The sequence below is a fragment of the Syngnathoides biaculeatus genome, chromosome 5 (genome assembly GCF_019802595.1).
Source record: "Syngnathoides biaculeatus isolate LvHL_M chromosome 5, ASM1980259v1, whole genome shotgun sequence".
Lineage (NCBI taxonomy): Eukaryota > Metazoa > Chordata > Actinopteri > Syngnathiformes > Syngnathidae > Syngnathoides > Syngnathoides biaculeatus.
Genome location: NC_084644.1, coordinates 11,442,667 through 11,462,366, shown reverse-complemented (window position 1 = coordinate 11,462,366; position 19,700 = coordinate 11,442,667). Strand labels below are relative to the sequence as shown.

Below are 19,700 nucleotides of genomic sequence, written 5' to 3'. Positions count from 1 at the left end.
TGAGATATTACAAGCATTTTTGTGTTACCAAACGTGAAAAGTTGGAAAAACACATTACCCTTGATTTCTGATTCCAAAACTATTTCATAAATTGATGTAAATATGATGAGATGATTGAATATTTTTGTTTCCGCAGTCATAATGCCCCTCTGAGGGAAACCCGAAATAAATTGTGGCCCGAGAGAAAAATGACTTTGACACCCCTGCTTTAGGGCCATCGACAATGATGTGGCGGGTCAGATTGAACCCTGGGACTTGCTTGATTTTGACCCCTATGCCTTTGTTGAACTTGAACTGGAACAATTTTTACTTCCACTACATTAAACGTATAGTCCAAATAAAGAATTAATATTTTTTTTGCTGTTGTTGCTTCTTCCACAGAATGCAAAGGAGCCAAACTGGCAGACATCGTGTTCATCATCGATGAGTCAGGAAGCATCGGAACCCCAAACTTCCAGCTGGTACGCACGTTCCTGCACTCGGTCGTTAGCGGCCTAGACGTGGCTCCGTCCAAGGTGCGGGTGGGCATCGTGATGTACAGCGACAAAGCCAAAGCTCAGGTCTACCTCAACACCTTCGACGACAAGAGCGAGTTGCTTAGTTTTATCAAAATAATGCCATACCACGGCGGCGGCACAAATACGGGAGTCGCCCTCAATTTCACACGGGAGCACGTCTTCACCCAAAAAAGAGGAAGCAGAAAGGACAAGGGCGTCCAGCAGGTGGCGGTCGTGATCACAGACGGGAATTCGCAAGACGACGTGAGCAACGCGGCGGTGGCCCTCCGTCGGGCCGGCGTCACCATCTACACGTTGGGGGTCAAAAAGGCCAACCACGCCCAGTTGGTGAAAATGGCCTCCCACCCCCCCAGCAAGCACGTTTTCACCGTGGACAGTTTTGCCAAACTCCAGGTGCTGGAACAGAAGCTGCAGAACATCGTTTGCCACAACATACTGCGGCAAGCGGTCAGCGTCAACGTGAGAAGGAGTAGCATCAAGGAAGGTTTGCATCGGTTCATCAAACGCGTACACACTTCAAATCACTTCCTCAGTCCAGTTCACTTGAACTTTTAAGTTCAATAGATGAACATTTAATCAGCAAATCAAAAGAACTGTTCATTTTTAAACTTTTACACCAGTTTGACAATCACTACACAATTAGTCCAATATATCAAAATAAGTAGGAAATAGTTATGAACACTGCCAGAATCAAAACGATTCTACCAAATGCAATCTAATCTATTCTAATTCTAATTCCAGGCTGCTTGCAAACTGATGAGGCGGACATCTTCTTCTTGATCGACCACTCCGGAAGCATCTACCCCACCGACTTTTACGACATGAAGAAGTTCATCATCGAATTCATCAGCACCTTCCGCATCGGGCCTCAGCACGTCCGCCTGGGCGTCGCCAAGTACGCAGATGCGCCGAATTTGGAATTCGATCTGACGGCCTACGCGGACGCCAAGAGCCTGGAGAAGGCGGTGGAGGCCATCGTGCAGGTGGGGGGTGGGACGGAAACCGGAAGAGCGCTGGAGTTCATGGCCCCGCAGTTCGATCGGGCCGGGGCCACTCGGGGCGCGAAGGTTCCGGAATACCTGGTGGTCATCACGGATGGGAAATCCTCTGATGACGTCAAGGTGCCTGCGCAGAAACTACGAGCGCAGGGTGTCATCATCTATTCAATCGGAGTGAAGAGCGCCGACATGAATGAACTTCAGGAGATTTCCGGCGACCCCAGGAAGACGTTCTTTGTCAATAATTTCGACGCTTTGAACCCCATCAAGGATGACATAATCACTGACATCTGCACCACAGACGGTGAGACCAACATTCCAACCATCAGAAAATCTCGCTTCAGCAAAGCCAGTGTTTTTCTTTGTTAAGTACAACCATATGTCGAAACACACTTTCACACTCCAGAAGTCTAAGTTGTGCCCCTGCCTCTCGCCCGGAGTCAGATGGGATAAGTTCGAGTTCACCCATTTTCGAAAACGCTATTGGGTAATGGACACTGACTAGATCAGGGGGTACATGTTTCGGTGAATTTGGCTGTGTGAACTTAGTGCTGCACAAAGGAAGGACTTACGTACTGTGTTGTGTGTCTGCAGCTTGCAAAGACGTACCTGGGGACCTCCTGTTCTTGATTGACAGCTCCGGGAGCATCTACCCGCAGGACTATGAAAAAATGAAAGACTTCATGAAATCTGTGGTCAGCAAGTCCAACATTGGGCAGAACGACGTCCACGTGGGCGTCATGCAGTTCAGCACCATCCAGCAGCTGGTGTTCCCCCTCAACCGCCATTTCACCAAAGACGAAATGCTGCGAGCAATCGATGGCATGCAGCAGATCGGGGGAGGTACGCACACGGGAGAAGGTATTACGGCTTTGTCACCGTACTTCGATGCATCCCAAGGCGGGCGGCCTAGCGTGAGGCAGAGGATGGTGGTGGTTACCGACGGAGAAGCTCAAGATAATGTCAAAATCCCCGCTGCGGCCCTGAGACGCAAGGGTGTCGTACCCTACGCCATCGGGGTGGTGGACGCTAACACCACGCAGCTGCTGGAAATCACCGGATCACCAGAACGCGTCTATGCCCAGAGGGACTTTGATGCTTTGAAAGACTTGGAGAGTCAGATGACTTTGGAGATCTGCGATCCAGAAAGAGGTTTGGTCACCATTCACATTCAGGGAACCCCGGTTTATTGAAGGGGGGGGGGGGGGGATAGGTTCCAGATCCACCCATGATCTCCAGAGATCATTGAAAAATAAACCGCAATATAGCGGAGGGTCACTGTACTCTCTTGGTTCTTACAAGGAAGTAAAGCTGATTCTTTTCTCCTCCACCAGACTGCAAGAAGACCAACAAGGCGGACATCATCTTCCTGGTGGACGGCTCCACGAGCATCACCTTGGACAAATTCAGAAGCATGCAAAAGTTCATGTCGTCCATGGTCAACCAAACCACGGTCGGTAAAGACCTTACTCGCTTTGGAGTCATCCTGTTTTCCTCAGACCCCAAATCAGTTTTCACCCTCAACCAATACGACTCCAAGCGACAAGTTCTTCAAGCAATATCGGCTCTCAAGTCCCCCTACGGAGACACCTACACGGGAAAAGCCTTGAAATACGCTTTGTCGTTCTTCGACGCCGAATACGGCGGTCGAGCGGCGCTGAACGTGCCTCAGATCTTGATGGTCATTACCGACGGTGATGCCACAGATGGGAACAATCTGCGTCAACCGTCTTCTGCTCTAAGAGACAAGGGCATCAGGGTGTTCAGTATCGGAGTGGAGGGCGCACTCAGAAACCAGCTGGAGATCATGGCTGGGGATGACTTGAGCCGAGTCTTCTACGTGGACAATTTTGCCGCTCTGGAGACTTTGCACAAGAACATCACGAATGTTCTTTGCAACTCAACAAAACCAGGTAGAAGTCACAATAGACCTTTTCACGATACTCGTACTTGCGGGGAGCAATATGGTGTTTTCTTTGATGGTATCACCAGTAAAAAAAAAAAAAAAAAAAAACTTCCACGTCATGTGACCCAGGTAGAGAAAGAATTAACAAAACACGAGAAGCATCTTGAATGGTTTTCCTTTCTGTTTCTCGGATTAATGGTAAAGTTGCACTCTTTCGATTGTTAAATGGATAAGATGCTATGGCGCTGACGTTAGCTAGCAGGCTAGCCATTACGTTTTGCTAAATTACTCAAAGGCAACGCAACTAAATGTTTTATACAGGCCACGTGAGAAAATATCTTCCATAAACTTGACGATGGAGGTTTTGTTCCCAGTCCATTCTTTTACAAATGGCTACCCTTGACGCGTTAGGTGTTCTTGCAAGCTTCTTACGAGATCAGCTTGATTAATCCTCTAAACCTACAGGGTTCCCTTGATTAATTTGGATTTTTTTTCAAGGTAGTAGGAAAAAAATACCTACACCTTTTGAGGTAGTTTTGGTTGCGCAACCCCACACACAACAGGTATTTTCCATAGTTTTAGTTCAGGTCAGTGGTAATCTGTCCATTTTCCACCACCAGGGAGTATCCAGTTCTCTACTGCTTACCGGTAATATTCAACATCAAACTGAGGAGATGATTCAGATAATATTATAGACCTTTTCCGAATATTTGTAAACAACAGGTGTCGGAGTACTTCTGGGTGGCAGAATGCGAGTGACTACCACTCCCCTCAACGGAATAAGATTAGAAATAGAGAAACATTATTCAAACATTTTAGGTTTAGTTTGTTTGCTGGTTCGTGAAAAGATATCTTTCAAAAAAGTCCAAAATGAATCTGGTGGACTGGTGGGTGAGGAGGACAAACGGAGTGGATGTTGCAAATACCGCAAGAACGCCAAGAGCCGGAGTAGCTTTTTCTAACAAAATGGAACGGGTAACAGACATCCATCGTCAGGTGTGTGGAAGACATTTTCACACAGGTTGGGATAAAATAATTGCCGGAATAATTGAGCAAAACATCATAGCTAACCTGCTAGTAGATGACAGCATACTACCCTCTTCAGTGTGAAAATATCATGTCGCTTCCATTAATCCGAGCACAAGGATCATGTCAACAATGTCTGAATTTTCTATGGCAGTCGAGAAGAAGGCTCAAAGCATAATTCAAGATATTTACCCTCTTTTCTCAATTTTGGTCCAATGATATGAAAGTTTTTGCTGACTAGTCGACCCATCAGAGAAACCATTGGCTCCCGGAAGCGGAGAAACGGTCCGACGTCGGTTCGCTAATCAGATGATCTGATCGCTAAAAGATGGACGTGATCTTGTAAGACTAAAAATGTTTTCAATGGTGTACTCTATTCTTTCGCAGCCTGCGAGAAGCAGAAAGCCGACCTGATCTTCCTGATCGATCAGTCGGGCAGTATCAACCCTCAAGACTACACCATCATGAAGACCTTCACCACACAGCTCGTGGCCAGCTTCAAAGTCAGCCAGGATTTAGTGCGAGTCGGACTGGCGCAGTTCAGTGACATTTTCCAGCACGAGTTTTACCTGAACCAGTTTTTCACTTACGAGTCGGTGACCAACCACATCATGGGTATGAACCAGCGCGGCGGCGGTACCTTGATCGGACGCGCCCTGGATGCCATCAGGGGTCACTTTGAGGAATCGCGGGGCTGCCGCCGGTCGGCCGGGGTCTCCCGGAACTTGGTGCTGATCACGGACGGAGAGTCCCAGGACGACGTGCAGGATGCCGCGGAGCGCCTCAAAGCTCTCGGCGTGGAGGTCTTCGTCATAGGCGTTGGCGACGTCCACGACCTGCAACTCCTGCAGATCACTGGGACACACGACAGACTCTTCACCGTTGAGAACTTCGGTAGTTTGGAATCGATCAGACAAAAGGTGGTCAACACCATATGTAAATCCAAACCCATCGAACAGCAGAAAAGTGCGTTCCATGTTCTTACTTTTCTAATTCTTTCCTTCGTTCGTTTCATTTTCTTCACAAGTCCGTTTGACTTCTCTACGCTTCAGGCTGCAGCGTCGACATCGCCATGGGCTTCGACATTTCGAAAAGAACTGGACTTCCCGGTGAGATGTTGATCAGCGGTCACAACAAGCTCAGGACCTTCCTCCCCGAGATCGTCCATTACGCCTCCACCATCCAGGGGCTGTGCTGCACAACCCCGGACCCGATCAAGACCAACATCGGTTACAGGGTGGTGGGTCAGGATGGGCGACCCCTCTACGACTTCAAGTTCAAACCCTACGACCCCGACGACGACGTGTTGACCAAGGTCATGACTTTGAATTTGAATGTTCCCACGCGCCTCGACAGCGCCATGCTGAGGTCCTTCGGGGAGAAGTTTAAGGACGACTCCCGAGGCGGGGTGAAGGTGAGTCACGAGTCCTCTATGTGCAGTTTGTCACGTGATTTATGTTGCTGATTTCAGGACTTGCGTGGCTAAAACTTACGAAAGACTCGACTTGACTTTGAGTTGAACTACATGACTTGAAATCCTGCCCGTTTATGTTTGAAAACCTGCATGGAAGGGTTTGAATAATGATGTGATTGTGAATGTACTATGACCTACATTACATAACTTGACTTATGGCTCGCCAAACCAAAGTAATGACTCACGTCGACTCGACTTGATTGAGATTTAGTACGGGTTGATGTTGATGTCGCATGACTCTTTCCACACAAATTTTGAATTTGCTTGAAGCTTGAAGGTCAAGACTTGAGTCTTGACTTATCTTCTTCTTTTCCCTTCGGCTTGTCCCGTTAGGGGTCGCCCCAGCGTATCATCTCAGATGAACGCATATTTGTTTGGCACAGTTTTTACGCTGGATGCCCTTCCTGACGCAACCCCTCTGCATTTTAACCGGGGAGAGAAGTTTACCACACCTGGTATTCCCAGGCACTCTCCCGTCCAAGTACTAACCAGACCCAAACCCGCTTAGCTTCCCAGATCTGACGAAATCGGGCGTTCTCATGGTAGCATGGCTGTAAGCTTGAATCTTGACTTATATGTAGCGTAATTTTCGGCCTATAAGCCGCAACTTTTTTCACACGCTTTCAACCCTGTGGTTTATGCGGTGATGCGGCTAATTTGTGCATTTTTTTCCCTAACGGCCGCAAGGGCGGACTTGAGCAGAAAAGGTAAGCGTGAGATCGGTGGAGTATATGTGCCGAGGAAGTGACTTTTACCGGTCCGGCCCTGTTAGTGCTGCACTAGCATGTTACTGCCGTGCCTCAGTGATTTTTACCGGTATGTTTTTTTTAAACTGGTCCTGTTAGCACAGCGATCGTGTTAGTGTGGCACTAGCATTAGCATTAGCACGGTAGCACTAGCGTTTAGCTCTCTCTGCGTACCGTCTTTCTTTGTAAATATCTCGTGTTTCAATGTGGGTTTCAATGTGGGCACTTGCAGCTTTTACACGGCTGCGGCGTATGTACGTACCAAATGGTATTTCCTTTACAAATGTACTGGGTGAGGCTTGTAACCAGATGCGCTCGGTAGCCCGGGAATTACGGTAAATATGCTTTCTTCCTTTAGGTTCTGATCATCTTCTCAGATGGACTAGATGAAGACGTGATGAAACTGGAGTACGAGTCAGATCTGCTGCGACAGTCTGGTAAAAAAAAAAAAAAAAAAAAAAAGAAACAGTTTTTGTGCATTTTTATTGATCGGCACATGGAAGTAAGGCGGGGCACTTCCCACAGGTGTCGACGCACTGCTGATGGTGGGCCTGGAGGGGGCGCCGGACCTGGCTCAGCTGCAAATGTTGGAGTTCGGCCGGGGGTTCGGCTACAAGCTTCCGCTCAGCATCGCCATGCAGAGCGTGGGCAGCACCGTACTCAAGCAGATCGTGAGTTGCTAACGCTTAGCTAACCCGACGGTGCTGCGATTGGCTGACGGGTGTCGGTGTCGTGACAGGACACCGTGTCCGACCGCAAGTGCTGCAACGTCACGTGCAAATGCTCGGGACACGAAGGCGTCCGCGGATCTCGGGGTTCCCTGGGGGCAAAGGTAATCATCATGGCCGCCGTCATCTTGGTCATCATTGGCATCTTCATCCTCGTGCGATGTTTTTGTCCTTTAGGGGGCGGCAGGCCAGACGGGTTACCCGGGTTTCCCAGGAGAGGAGGGCGTTCCTGTAAGTATTCTCAAGTTCTTTACTTTCGCCTTTCTTAGCTTCCTTCTTTTCTCCAACCCTTCAGTCCTTGCTTTCTATCTTTTTTTCTTTCCCTCTTTCTTTTCTTCCTTCATTCCCTTTTTCATGTTCTTTCCTCCTTCCTTATTTTCATCTTCTCAGTTTCTTCTACCATTCTTCCCTCTGAATTTAATATTTCGTCCTTCTTTCCTTGCACTTTCTTTGCCCCGAGGAAATAATCCTCATTCCTTGGTTCAGTTTCCCTCCTTCTTTTCTCTTTTCCTTCCTTCCATTTTTTTTGTTCCTCCTGTCGATCCTTCTTTCAGTTTCTTCCTTTCTTCTGTACTTTCCTTCCTCCTCTTTGGCTTGACTGTTTCTTCCTGCCTCCCTTTCCCTAGCTGTCTTTTCTTTCATGAAGTGAAGTAAAGATCCTCCCTCGTTCTCCTTTCCACCTTTGATCTGTGCTTCCTTCTTTCCACTTCCTCCCTTTCTTGCATCCTTTTTTCCTTCTGCCTCCCTGCTTTCTTCTGTCTTCCCCCCTCGCATGTTCTTTGCCTCCTTCAAAAGAACAAAGGACGTAAACGTCCTTCCATGCTTCCCTGTTTCCTTCACTCCTTCCTTCATCCTTTCTTTCGTTCCCTTGCTTTCCGTGTTGACGACGCAACTGCGGTGTGGTTGTGTTTCAGGGCGGGCGTGGCGGTCCTGGACCAAGTGGACCTCAGGGGGTCCGAGGCTGCCCCGGGCTCCGAGGACCGAAGGTAGTTTCTGATGAAACTGGAAAAAAACGCCGATATGACAAATGACAACAACATGGAACTTTGTGACACAACATGCTAGCATCCAGTGCTAGCTGAAAACTAGATATTGTATTAAAAAAAAGGATTTCAACGTCCTGATAAAAGAAAGAAATCTAGGCAGTAGGGAAAAAGGTCACAGTCAATGCAACCAAGAACTAAAAACTGTTACTCTGACCTTGGATGTCTTCCTTCGAACCCAAGTTTCAGGAAAGCTACTCCGTAGCTGTGTGGCTAAATGCTAACCTGGAAATCATCACAAAGGACAATAATTTTTGCACCTTCCGATATATTTGCAAACTCTAATAATAATTTGTAAACATGCGCATGTGTGTGTTGTGTTGTGTGTTTTGGACCTCACGAAGCATCACTGTGGTTTTTTGTTTGCTTTCAGGGCTCCCGAGGCCTGCGCGGCAATCGGGTGAGTTGACATCAACAAGATGGCGCCGCCCCCCCGGAAGTTCACCCCGCCGAATTTGACGTAATTGTTTTTGCAGGGCGAGAACGGTGAAGTGGGACTGGACGGCGTCAACGGGGACCAGGTAGGGAGTCGGGCGTTCTCGTCGTCGTCGCGGTCGTCTTCGGGCGCGATGAAGGCCGGTCTCGTGGTTGTGCGTGCAGGGCGTGTCGGGACAAGATGGCAGTCGAGGAGAGCGAGGACATCCAGGGAATCCGGTAAAAGCCGCTCGGGCATGAGTAAACGTGAATTCCGTTCCGTGTCGTTGGCCCCGCGGGCGTGTCGACCTCTGAACTCCAGCCAGTCGATTGACGGGCCCGATCTCGTCCGCCGCTCCGCAGGGCATTCCCGGCATCCGAGGGGAGGCGGGGCTAAAGGGACAGCGAGGCCTGAGAGGAGATCCGGTGAGTTGCGCGGCTCCTCGCCGACCCAAAATCAGAACCTGCTGTTCGCTTGACCCCGCCCTCTCGTGTCCGCCAGGGAGAACCGGGACGGGACAACACCGTGCCGGGGCCCAAGGGAGACGTCGGGAATCCCGGTTTGCCGGTCAGCGACGTCGCACAATGCAACGCTGCTGATCTTGTTGTCATCATGGCGTCACTTTGATGTGTGGACTTTTTTTTTGTTATTCTTTCCTCCTTTTCTTTTTTGATCCCTTCCTTGTTTTCTTTCCTTCTTGCCTCCTTACTGAGTGTTCATTTACTACCCTCCTTCTTCCCTTCCCTTCTTTCTTCCTTCTTTAAATCTTTTCATTTCTTGCTTTATGCTTTTCTTGTCTCCCACCTTCATTTATTTATTCCTTGTGTCCTTCCTTCTTTCTTTTCCACCTCCCTTCATTCTTACCCCTTTCCCTGCTTCCCTTCTATTTCCTTTCTTCAATCTCTGCATTTTTTCTCGTCTTCCTTCAATTCCTTCATTTGGTCCTTGCTTCTTTCCATCTTTTATCCTTTTCTTGTTCCGTTCATTCTTTCCTCCCTTCTTTCCTCCCAATCTTCACATTTTCATTCTTCTGGTCTTTCCCGCTTTCTTCTTTCCCGCCTCCTTCGCATCTTTCTGTCCTTGTGTTTGACTTCGTTTCTTCCTTCCTTCATTCTATTGCTTTTGTCTTTCTTTCCTTTCATCTTCTTTCATGTCTTCTTCCATTCTTATCCACCTTCTTCTTCGCTGCTTTCCTTCCTTCCACGCGCACAGGGAGAACCGGGTCTAGACGGGAGAGCCGGAGAAGCCGGCATCCCAGGGAACTCTGTGAGTTTTTTCTTCTTCTGTTAGTGGCCATCTTACTTTACTTCACTTCTTCTGACTCTTTTTGCGTGCGTTTTTCAGGGGCCTGATGGAAGACGAGGACCCCTTGGGGAGAAGGTGGGACCAATCCGAGAAGAACAAATTTTGCTATATGTCACCAGTACAGACGCTGAGAATTGTGTGTGTGTGTGTGTGTGTGTGTGCGATCCCCCAGGGTGCTGCGGGAGCTCCCGGAGATCCTGGAGTGTCAGGAAGTCCTGGTGCTTCAGGTCCTCAGGTGAGTGACAAACAGGAACTGATGCCAGCATTGGAAATATTATTTTTTTTGGTATATATATTTGTCACTGATCACAAATGTCTCTCCAGGGCCCCAGAGGGGTCAGAGGCCAACCCGGACCAAGAGGGATCCCTGGACTTCCTGGGCCACAGGTGAGCGAGCGGTGTGATTTATCGCCAACGCGACGACGTCACGCAGTGTTAAAGGTGTGCGCTTACGAGTATTTTTGCGGTGTCCTGCAGGGGGCGCCGGGTTCACCGGGCGGGGCGGGCTCCACGGGCCGACGCGGTGGTCACGGTCAGAAGGTGAGCCAATGGCAACGTCACATTGGTGTCATGTCACATGGTAACGACGGAGGTGTTTGTTGTTAAAGGGACAACCCGGAGATCCGGGCGTGCGGGGTGTCCAGGGAACGGCGGGACCCCGGGGGGCGCCGGTGAGTGTTTTTTTTTCCCTCCTGACCAACAGGGGGCGACATGGCACAAATGCTAACTTCCTCACCATAAACATCTGCTTCTCATGAATGTGATTGAAAAGCGTCCGTTTACATTCATGACACTTAATGAATGAGAAAGATCGTCATATGCCATAATCGTCTGTGTGTGCGTCTGTGATTTTTGGAGTTGTTTACGCGTGTCGTGTGTCAAAGTGTCAGCGTGCAGCTGCGCTTTGTGTACTCGCCATGTAAACTGTTGATACCTCCTCCAGGGCCAGGACGGCAGAGACGGATACGGCCCGGCTGGCCCGAAAGGCATCAAGGTAACCAGGCGACCTTCCCGAGAGATTTCGCACACGCTCATAATTTTGTGTCGGTTGGCCTCACGTTGTATGTGTGTGTCTGCGTGCGTACGTTTGTACGTGCGTGCTAGCATAATGTACTGTTTGTGTGTTGGTATGCATGTGTGATTATTTTTATAAGCGTGCATGCTTGTTTGTGCACATTCACGTGTGTCTGTTTTCATGTATGTTTCTACATGTGTTTGTTTTTGTGTGTTGTGCGTTTGAGTCTGTCTATTTGCGCACGTTTGTATATTTGTGTTTTCATCTATTTTTGTGTGTTTAGGGAGATGCAGGCTTCCCCGGTTATCCCGGTTTAGTGGTGAGTGCGTCCGTGTTTATAGACAGGAAGTCCTTTTAATTTGAAAAAGCCGCTTGAGGAAGTGCTGCCTGACGCCCACTTTTCTGTTTGCAGGGTGAGAACGGACTGCAAGGTCCTAAAGGCCTACCGGGACGCAAAGGCAACCAAGGTCGCGGGGTGAGTCGCCGCAAAGATCAACGTCAATACACACGTTCGCAGCCATGTTGTTAGTGCAAGAAGTTCAGATTAGCAGCGATGGGCTTTGAACTGCAGAAGCTGCTAAAAAATGTAAATGTAACCCTGAGCCATAAAATCAAATCAATTGATCAAATTCATGATTTACCCAGACCTCACCTTTTTTTTTTTTTTTTTTTTTAATAAATGCTTGTTGACATTTGAGTAATTTTATTTTGTTGTGCGCCCCTGCAGGGTAACTCGGGTCGTCCTGGGGACGCGGGTAAGCCCGGAGAGCCGGGTTACGAGGGACACAAGGTGAGACTTTTACACGACTAGAATGAATGAATGAATGAATGAATGAATGATTTCAGTCAAAAATGAACACATAAATCAATAATTGAATAAAATGGATGAATGAAATAAAAACTGAAATAGAGACTAAATATCAGTAGGTCAACAGATGAATGAATTTACGAAAAAAAAATTAAGAATATATGGATGAGGAAAGAAAATTGTAAATTATTGAACACACTAATGGACAAAAGACATGAATAGAAAAAAATAAATCATGAATGCAAACGAACGATTTAAGGAAATAAAATGGAAGAATGAAAAAAAGTGCAAAATGAATGAAAGTCATCTACATGAATGAAATAAAGAAAATAATGAATTAAGACAATTTTTTAAAAATGACTAAATAAAGCACTGAGATGAATGAATGAACTAATTAATTAATAATGTTGTCTGCCTGTGACACCCGCAGGGCCCGCGAGGTCCCCCTGGAGGTAAAGGCAAGACGGTAAGCATCGCTTGTCATCTTCTTCGTCATGCGTGCGGTGTTAAATTGAGTCGCGTTGATTCAAAATGTCGTGTTTTGCCGTACAGGAGTGCGAGCTGATCACGTTCATCCGCGACAACTGCGGTGAGTGCGACGCCTCGTCGCCGAGGCCCCGCCCACCACGCTACGTTCTCATCGTTCTCTTTTTGTGTTTGCGATCTTTCAGCTTGCTCCACTGGTACGTATCAATCACTTTTCACAAGACGAATGAATCATGGAGCGACTAAATTCATAAGTGAATGAATGAATACATGAAAAATGAGGTGAATTCATGAAAGGATGACAAAAAAAATTGCATTACAGAATGAACGAGTACATAAATTAATAATGGTGTGAAGAAGTTTCCTGATGTGAATGGATGAATGTTTGAGGTTTTGGCGGACGTCTTACTGTGTTCTGGTGGTTGGCGGCCGTTCAGACTTGGGCTCTTGCCCCGCCCTCCCCACGGAGCTGGTGGTGGCGCTGGACATGTCCGAGGACGTGACGCCGGTGGCCTTCGAGCGCCAGCGCTCGGCGCTCCTGTCCCTCCTAGAGGACGTCACCGTGGCCGAGAGCAACTGCCCCACGGGGGCCCGCGTGGCCGTGGTGGCCTACAGCGCCCACACCAAGTACCTGATCCGCTTCCACGACTACCGGCGCAAGACGCAGCTGCTGGAGGCCGTGAGGAACGTGGCGCTGGAGCGCACGTCCAACCGGCGCCAGCTGGGCGCTGCCATGCGCTTCGTGGCCCACAACGTGCTGAAGCGCGTGCGCTCGGGCGTCATGATGAGGAAGGTGGCCGTGTTCTTCTCCAACGGGCCGCCGCAGGACGTCGGCGACGTGGTGACGGCTGTCATGGAGTACCGCGCCCTCAACGTGGTGCCCGCCGTCATCTCCCTGAGGAACGCCCCCGCCGTCAGTCGGGCCATGGAGGCAAGTTTGACCTCACGCCGTCGTGTTGCATCTTGGCGCTAAGAAACTGTTGAAGTCAGTTGAGGAGCTTCAGTTAGATAAAAGTAATGCTCTGCCGACATCTTTTGGCATCTGTGTAATTGAGTTGTGGAGTTTCACTGAGACAAAAGTCGGGATTCACCGCCATCTTGTGGCATCTTGATGTTGAAGCCAGTTAAGGAGCGCCATGTGTCGCATATTTCATCTTCTGTATTTGCAGTTATAAATTTTCTCACTCTGGGGGTGTCGATTTGTGGATTTTGGCTGTTCTCAGCAGTGGGGAACACTTAAATACTTTACTGAAGTCCACTTTTCAGTTCTGTTGAGGGAGGGAGTCCTCGGTCTACGACTAAGAGCCGTTCTGACAGTGGCGACTTAACTGGAATTTCGACCTAAGTCGGATTCCACCATTAAAATCAGAATCGACATCAAAATACTTTGCATAAAAAACAAATACAATGAAATAAACAAGATGATGTAGTTCTTAGCATTACTGCTAAGAGGTGGATGGAAAAGAAGAAGGGGAGGCTGTGCTTACCTGTTCTGACAGAAACTGGTCCACAGTCCTCTTCATCTCGACAAGTCTCAAAGAACCTTTTGTGATCGTTGTATCTGACGGAGGAGCGGAACCCGTCACATGCGCTAAAATACCGGCTTTGTCTTTAATAATAGTCACCACGGTCGACCAACTGAAGCCTGGTGGTGTTGGTGTCTCTCCGTTCTCCAATCTTTGTATGATCTTGAGCTTTGTTTCCATGGTCATGGATTTTCTTTTGGCTGTAGAAGCATTGCTGAAAGACACAGCTTTCTTCTTTGAGGGCCATCCATCCATTATCTACCACTTTTCTGGGTTGGGTCACGAGGGAAGTAGCTTCAGCAGGGATACCCAGACTTCCCTTTCCCCAGCCACTTCTTCCAGCTATTCCGGAGGGATCCTGAGGCGTTCCCAAGCCAGCCGAGAGACGTAGTCCTTGGGGTCTCTTTCCGGTGGGACATGCCCGGAACACCTCACCAGGGAGGCGTCCAGGAGGCTATCCGAATCAGATGCCCCAGCCACCTCATCTGGCTCCTTTCAATGCGGAGGACCAGCAGCTCGACACCGAGCCCCTCCCGGGATGACCGAGCTTCTCATCCTATCTCTAAGGGACACCCTGTGGAGGAAACTCATTTCGGCTGCTTCTATCCAGAATCTTGTTCTTTCAGTCACGACCCACAGCTCGTGCCCATAGGTGAGGGTAAGAACGTAGATCGACTGGTAAATTGAGAGCTTCGCCTTCCGACTCAGCTCCCTCTTTACCACAACGGACCGATACAAAGTCCGCACCACTGCAGACGCTGCACCGATCCGTCTGTCGATGTCCCGCTCCGTTCTTCCCTCACTCGTGAACAAGACCCCGAGATACTTGAACTCCTCCACTTGGGGAAGGATCTCATCCCCAACTTGTAAAGTGGAAGCATTTTAGGTCAAGACCGTCTTAACCCAAGGACTACCCGCATACTTACCTAGACGCACTTTTTTTTTTTTTAACTTATCCCCCCTTAGTTGCAGTTTTGGTGCTCAGGCCAGCGTAATCAAGTACAGTGATAATGACTGAACTTTGCTGCAAATGGCTAAAATCCTCACAAAAAGGTTTGTAATGACTCATAGTTGCCACAAGATGGCAGCAAAGCATAATTTTCTATTGGATCAGGCTATTGTCCGACTAAATGAAGCACCTTCCCTCAGTTCAACATAGTTCCTTGGCACCATTTTGTCACCAGAGCAAAATATTTTGATTTTAGAAACGGCGAAAAAGGCTGGGAATAAGGGACGATACATTCCCAAAGGAAAACACGAACAAAACTGCCGTTCACTGTGTTGCTTTGTTCCAAGGAAATATGTTAAAATAGTTGTGCCTGCGACTAACTGGCGCACCATTCAGTGTGTAGTTCGCCTTTCGACTGATAGGATAGGCTCCAGCACTCCCGCCACCCTTGCGAGGATAGGCGGCTTGGAAAATGGAATAGTCGAGGAGCTTCATTTGAACCAAAGTAGTGCTTCGAGTACTTTTGCAAACTCTCGTGTAGTCTCGGGTGAGCATTTTATTGTGAAAAGGAGTCTGAAGGTGTGTTTCCTCTCAGCTGGACGATACAGGAAACTCCATCTTCACTGTGCTGGGGCGGGACGTTGCCACCAATTTGAGGAAAGTGAAGAACTGCGCCATCTGTTACGGTAAGCACCCGGCCTCGGTTTTTTAATTTTTATTATGTTAGTACATTAGCCGTGCTATTAGCTGGACTGTTAGCGTTCGTTGCGGTGGTCGAATGACAGTGACGAGCTGCGGATTGAGGATTTTTTTCGAGATACGAGCAGTCTTTTCTTTTTTGCTTTGACTTCAGAATGAAAAAAAAATAAGATAGGAGCTGCAGTTTGGCAGATATTGAACAAAAAGTGAAACGAAGAGAACTGGACATGGTGGATAAAGGAAAACAAATCTTACATTTCTTGAGCCAAATGCAAATAAACAATGCTATGAATCACAGGTGTCAAACTCAAGGCCCGGGGGCCAGATCCGCCCCGCTGGTTGATTTTATGTGGCCCGTGAAGCTAAATCTAGAGTTTCCATTTCCATGATTCTTGTAAAAATGTGTATCAAAATTTCAAATTGTCATATATCACAAATGATCGTGTTGAGATATCGCAAGGATTTTTGTGTTACCAAACATGAATAGTTGAAAAACAAGTTACCCTTCATTTCTGACTTGGATTCTGGTTCATAAATTATGTAAACATGATGAGAGGAGGGCGGCACGTTGGGCTCAGCTGGTAAAGGCATTGGCCTCAAAGTTCTGAGTACCCGGGTGCAATCCCAGCCCCGCCTGCATAGAGTTTGCATGTTCTCCCCGTGCCTGCGTGGGTTTCCTCCGGGCACTCCGGTTTCCTCCCACATTCCAAAAATGCAACTTTAATTGGACACTCTAAATTGCCCCTAGGTGTGATTGTGAGTGCGACTGTTTGTCTCCATGTGCCCTGTGATTGGAAGGCAACCGGTTCAGGGTGTACCCCGCCTCCTGCCCATTGACAGCTGGGATAGGCTCCAGCACTCCCCGCGACCCTCATGAGGATAAGCGGCAAAGAAAATGGATGGATGTTCTAACTACAGTATTTGTGTTGTTGTATTGCAACCCTTTCAGCAACATATTTAAACACAAACGCTGAAACAACAGAGCCATAATATGACATTACTCACCGGCATGTATTCTTTATCCTCTGGGATGAAAACGATTACCGCAGCTTACGGAGTTGTAAATTGTGATCGTGTGCATAGACCCGTGCCGGCGTGCGCAGGAGTGCGGGTTCATCCAGGAGACGCCGCCGCCGCAGGTAGTTGAGGCAGACGTGGTGATGCTGGTGGACGGCTCCCGCGAGATGCAGGCCGACGAGTACGCCGGCGCCCAGCAACTTTTGGGCTCCCTGGTGGAGCAACTGGCGGTCAGTCCCGAGCCGGGTCGGGCCGACACCCGCGCCCGCGTGGCCGTGGTCCAGCAGAGCGGCGTCCGGGGCACCAAAGTGGAGTTCGGCCTGCAGTCGTACCAGGACCAGCGGCTCATGAGCTCGCACCTCCTACAGAACATGCGCCAACAGGGCGGCTCCTCCGCTCTGGGGCACGCCCTGGACCTCGGGGTGAGGGAGGCGATGACGGCCAGCAACGCCCGCAGGAGGAGGGTGGTGCTGGCCGTGGTGGGCACCCGGACGGCGCCCGAGGACCAAGAAGTGCTGCGCGCCGCCGTACATAAGGCCAAGTGCCAGGGGGTGGCGCTGTTTGTGGTGACGGTGGGCGAGCGCTACGACCGCGAGCAGGTGGAGGCCGTGGCCAGCGAGCCCACGCAGCAGCACCTGCTGCACCTGGGACAGCTTCACCACGAAGAGCAGGACTATGCCAAAAGGTTCTTCAGGGTCTTCATGGCTGCGCTCAACAGTAAGACGCAACACTTGAGGAAATATTTTAAATCCGTGCGTCGTCCTTCCAAAAAGTTACTCATAATTTTCGGCTTGTGTTACAGAGGGCGTCAACTCATACCCGCCGCCATCTTTAAAGCAGATTTGCCAGCAGACGGGTCACAATGGAGGACAGATCTTCGTTGACGGGTAAGGCCCCCACATTATCATATCGTCATCGTCGTCGTCATCATGTTGTCACGTGACCGGCATGGCGTCCAGTCAGGGGTACGCGGAGGAGTTTGCCGACCAGCCGCAGGGAAAGCCGAGCGACCGGTTTCAGGAACAGACGGGACAGACGGATGCCGTCCACACGCTGAGCCCAGAAGGTTGGGAAAGATGCAGAAACACCAAAAAAAAATCTATTCCAACTTGTTTAGGAAATGAACGGCTTACAGCTAAACAGTCTGTTTCATCAGTTTTTAGTGGCTAAAACCAAAAATATTTAACCCCATATGTACAGTATTTGTATTAATTAGAAGTTTGTCTTATATCATCTTAGGGCTACACAGAAAAAGGTCCAATATTCCTGTTTCAGCAAATAATTTTAAGTTTACAAAAATTCACATGGATGGGACTGTTTTTCTGAAAAAAGTTTTTCTAATATATATATGTGTGTGTAGTCTATCTTTCCAAAATCTATACGTGTTTCGTCATGTATTTTCAAAAATATTCTCTAAAAGCTGTAGACTTCTGAAAAAGGCTTTGTTTCCCCCAAAAGTAAAAAAGTAAACAAAAAATTAAAATAAATAATATTTATAATAGCATTAGTTAATTAGGAATTAGAAATCAGTAGAAAAAAATATTAAAAATATTTTGGGGGTGGGGAAGATATTTTGAGAGAAGTTGTACATTTTCAAATGTAAATTTTAAAAATTAAGAAAAGTGCAAAATCATATTTTCAAAAAAATATATATATATATATATTCCTGTACAAGTTGCATATTTCCAAAGATTTACATTTTGAAGAATGTTTTGTAACTTGGCAAAACTTACATTATTGTAGTAGTCCATTCATTCATTTTCTTAGCCGCTTATCCTCATAAGGGTTGCGGGAGCACTGGAGCCTATCCCAGCTGTCAACGGGCAGGACGCGGGGTACACCCTAAAGTGGTTGCCAGCCAATCTTATTATAGTAGTATATATGTGAAAAACATATATAAAAAAACATACATTATCAAAAACAGTAGTACATATTTTATGAATTAATCACTTGAATGAATTTGTTTCTTGCTCACGCGTCAAATATGACCGAAGACGACGAACCAATGCCGCAGTCCAGCGACGCCGACCTCGAAGGTAAAACCTACGCACGCACCATGCGCCTGTGCTCAGCCGACCCCTGACCTATGGTCTCTTCCTGCCCCGCCTCCACGCAGACCCATGCCTGCTGGGCAAGGACGCGGGCAGCTGCGAGGACTACGCCACGATGTGGTTCTACGACAGCGAGAGGCGGCAGTGCGAGCGCTTCTGGTACGGCGGCTGCGGCGGAAACGCCAACCGCTTCAGCACCCTGGAGGCCTGCCAAGACGCCTGCGTGGCCGACGCGGCCTGAAGGGGGCGCTGCAGCCGAATGTGACTCTTTTGCCAACTTGAAACCTTTGTGACATGATTGTTATTGCGTCGGTGCTTGTGTGACCTGACCAACATTCATTTTGCTTTTATGTACCATAACATCTGTCAACTTCGCATTCCAAAGTTCCACAAAATTCGTTTTTCCCCATTGTCTGTACAATACCGCCCCCTGGTGGGCAAGGCACACACACTAGAAGGAGGAGCACAGCGTCCATTGAATTAACTGTTGAAAGGGAGCTCGAGCTTGACATCATAATTGTTTGTATTAATAATTACGGTGAACCCCCATTTATCGCAGTAGATATTTCATCCATCGTTGAAGTGCAACATAATGAAACCACTTAAAAAGTGCAGTGGCTGTTGTTTTTATGTACTTGTGTGATTATTATTTTTTTTGTCATTCCTGCTATGCAGAACATGGCGTTGTATTTGCCCCTTTTGGCCACCACAAAAAAGAAAAAGTTTTAAAATGAGTTTTACCTCTCCTACATGCTTTGAATGTATTAAAACAGACTTTTTAAAGTACAGTATTCCAAACAAAATGTTTGCGCTGTAAAAATTTTTTTTGTCATTCCCAATTGAAGCCAAAACTGACATATAAAACAAAATCGAATTAACGCGGGGGGGGGGGGGGTAGCATTAAACTCTGTGTACCGAGTCTTATAACCAGGTGTGCTAATGGTAGCGCCACTTTAACGCTAGCACGGGGCTAGCTAGCGTCAATGTTTG

General features: G+C 48.1%; 1 protein-coding gene across 2 annotated transcripts in view; it reads left to right on the top strand.

Moving 5' to 3' along the window:
• col6a4a (collagen, type VI, alpha 4a) overlaps positions 1 to 19,496 on the top strand; it is a 31,466-nt gene extending 11,970 nt beyond the window's left edge. For both annotated transcript variants that reach the window (XM_061820935.1, XM_061820934.1), the window contains 36 exons: positions 382 to 1,002; positions 1,260 to 1,820; positions 2,111 to 2,668; positions 2,851 to 3,429; positions 4,836 to 5,414; positions 5,501 to 5,862; positions 7,027 to 7,105; positions 7,194 to 7,339; positions 7,408 to 7,500; positions 7,574 to 7,627; positions 8,311 to 8,382; positions 8,813 to 8,839; positions 8,916 to 8,960; positions 9,040 to 9,093; positions 9,217 to 9,279; positions 9,356 to 9,421; positions 10,067 to 10,120; positions 10,199 to 10,234; positions 10,332 to 10,394; positions 10,484 to 10,546; positions 10,637 to 10,699; positions 10,768 to 10,830; positions 11,103 to 11,153; positions 11,458 to 11,493; positions 11,587 to 11,649; positions 11,902 to 11,964; positions 12,413 to 12,448; positions 12,535 to 12,571; positions 12,654 to 12,665; positions 12,906 to 13,399; positions 15,539 to 15,629; positions 16,726 to 17,376; positions 17,462 to 17,546; positions 17,619 to 17,725; positions 18,654 to 18,695; positions 18,776 to 19,496. In XM_061820935.1, the coding sequence (XP_061676919.1) occupies positions 382 to 1,002; positions 1,260 to 1,820; positions 2,111 to 2,668; positions 2,851 to 3,429; positions 4,836 to 5,414; positions 5,501 to 5,862; positions 7,027 to 7,105; positions 7,194 to 7,339; positions 7,408 to 7,500; positions 7,574 to 7,627; positions 8,311 to 8,382; positions 8,813 to 8,839; positions 8,916 to 8,960; positions 9,040 to 9,093; positions 9,217 to 9,279; positions 9,356 to 9,421; positions 10,067 to 10,120; positions 10,199 to 10,234; positions 10,332 to 10,394; positions 10,484 to 10,546; positions 10,637 to 10,699; positions 10,768 to 10,830; positions 11,103 to 11,153; positions 11,458 to 11,493; positions 11,587 to 11,649; positions 11,902 to 11,964; positions 12,413 to 12,448; positions 12,535 to 12,571; positions 12,654 to 12,665; positions 12,906 to 13,399; positions 15,539 to 15,629; positions 16,726 to 17,376; positions 17,462 to 17,546; positions 17,619 to 17,725; positions 18,654 to 18,695; positions 18,776 to 18,951 (6,245 nt within the window). In that variant the 3' untranslated portion in view covers positions 18,952 to 19,496. The remainder of the gene's footprint in view (positions 1 to 381; positions 1,003 to 1,259; positions 1,821 to 2,110; positions 2,669 to 2,850; positions 3,430 to 4,835; positions 5,415 to 5,500; positions 5,863 to 7,026; positions 7,106 to 7,193; positions 7,340 to 7,407; positions 7,501 to 7,573; positions 7,628 to 8,310; positions 8,383 to 8,812; positions 8,840 to 8,915; positions 8,961 to 9,039; positions 9,094 to 9,216; positions 9,280 to 9,355; positions 9,422 to 10,066; positions 10,121 to 10,198; positions 10,235 to 10,331; positions 10,395 to 10,483; positions 10,547 to 10,636; positions 10,700 to 10,767; positions 10,831 to 11,102; positions 11,154 to 11,457; positions 11,494 to 11,586; positions 11,650 to 11,901; positions 11,965 to 12,412; positions 12,449 to 12,534; positions 12,572 to 12,653; positions 12,666 to 12,905; positions 13,400 to 15,538; positions 15,630 to 16,725; positions 17,377 to 17,461; positions 17,547 to 17,618; positions 17,726 to 18,653; positions 18,696 to 18,775) is intronic.
• The last annotated feature ends 204 nt before the right edge of the window (positions 19,497 to 19,700 follow it).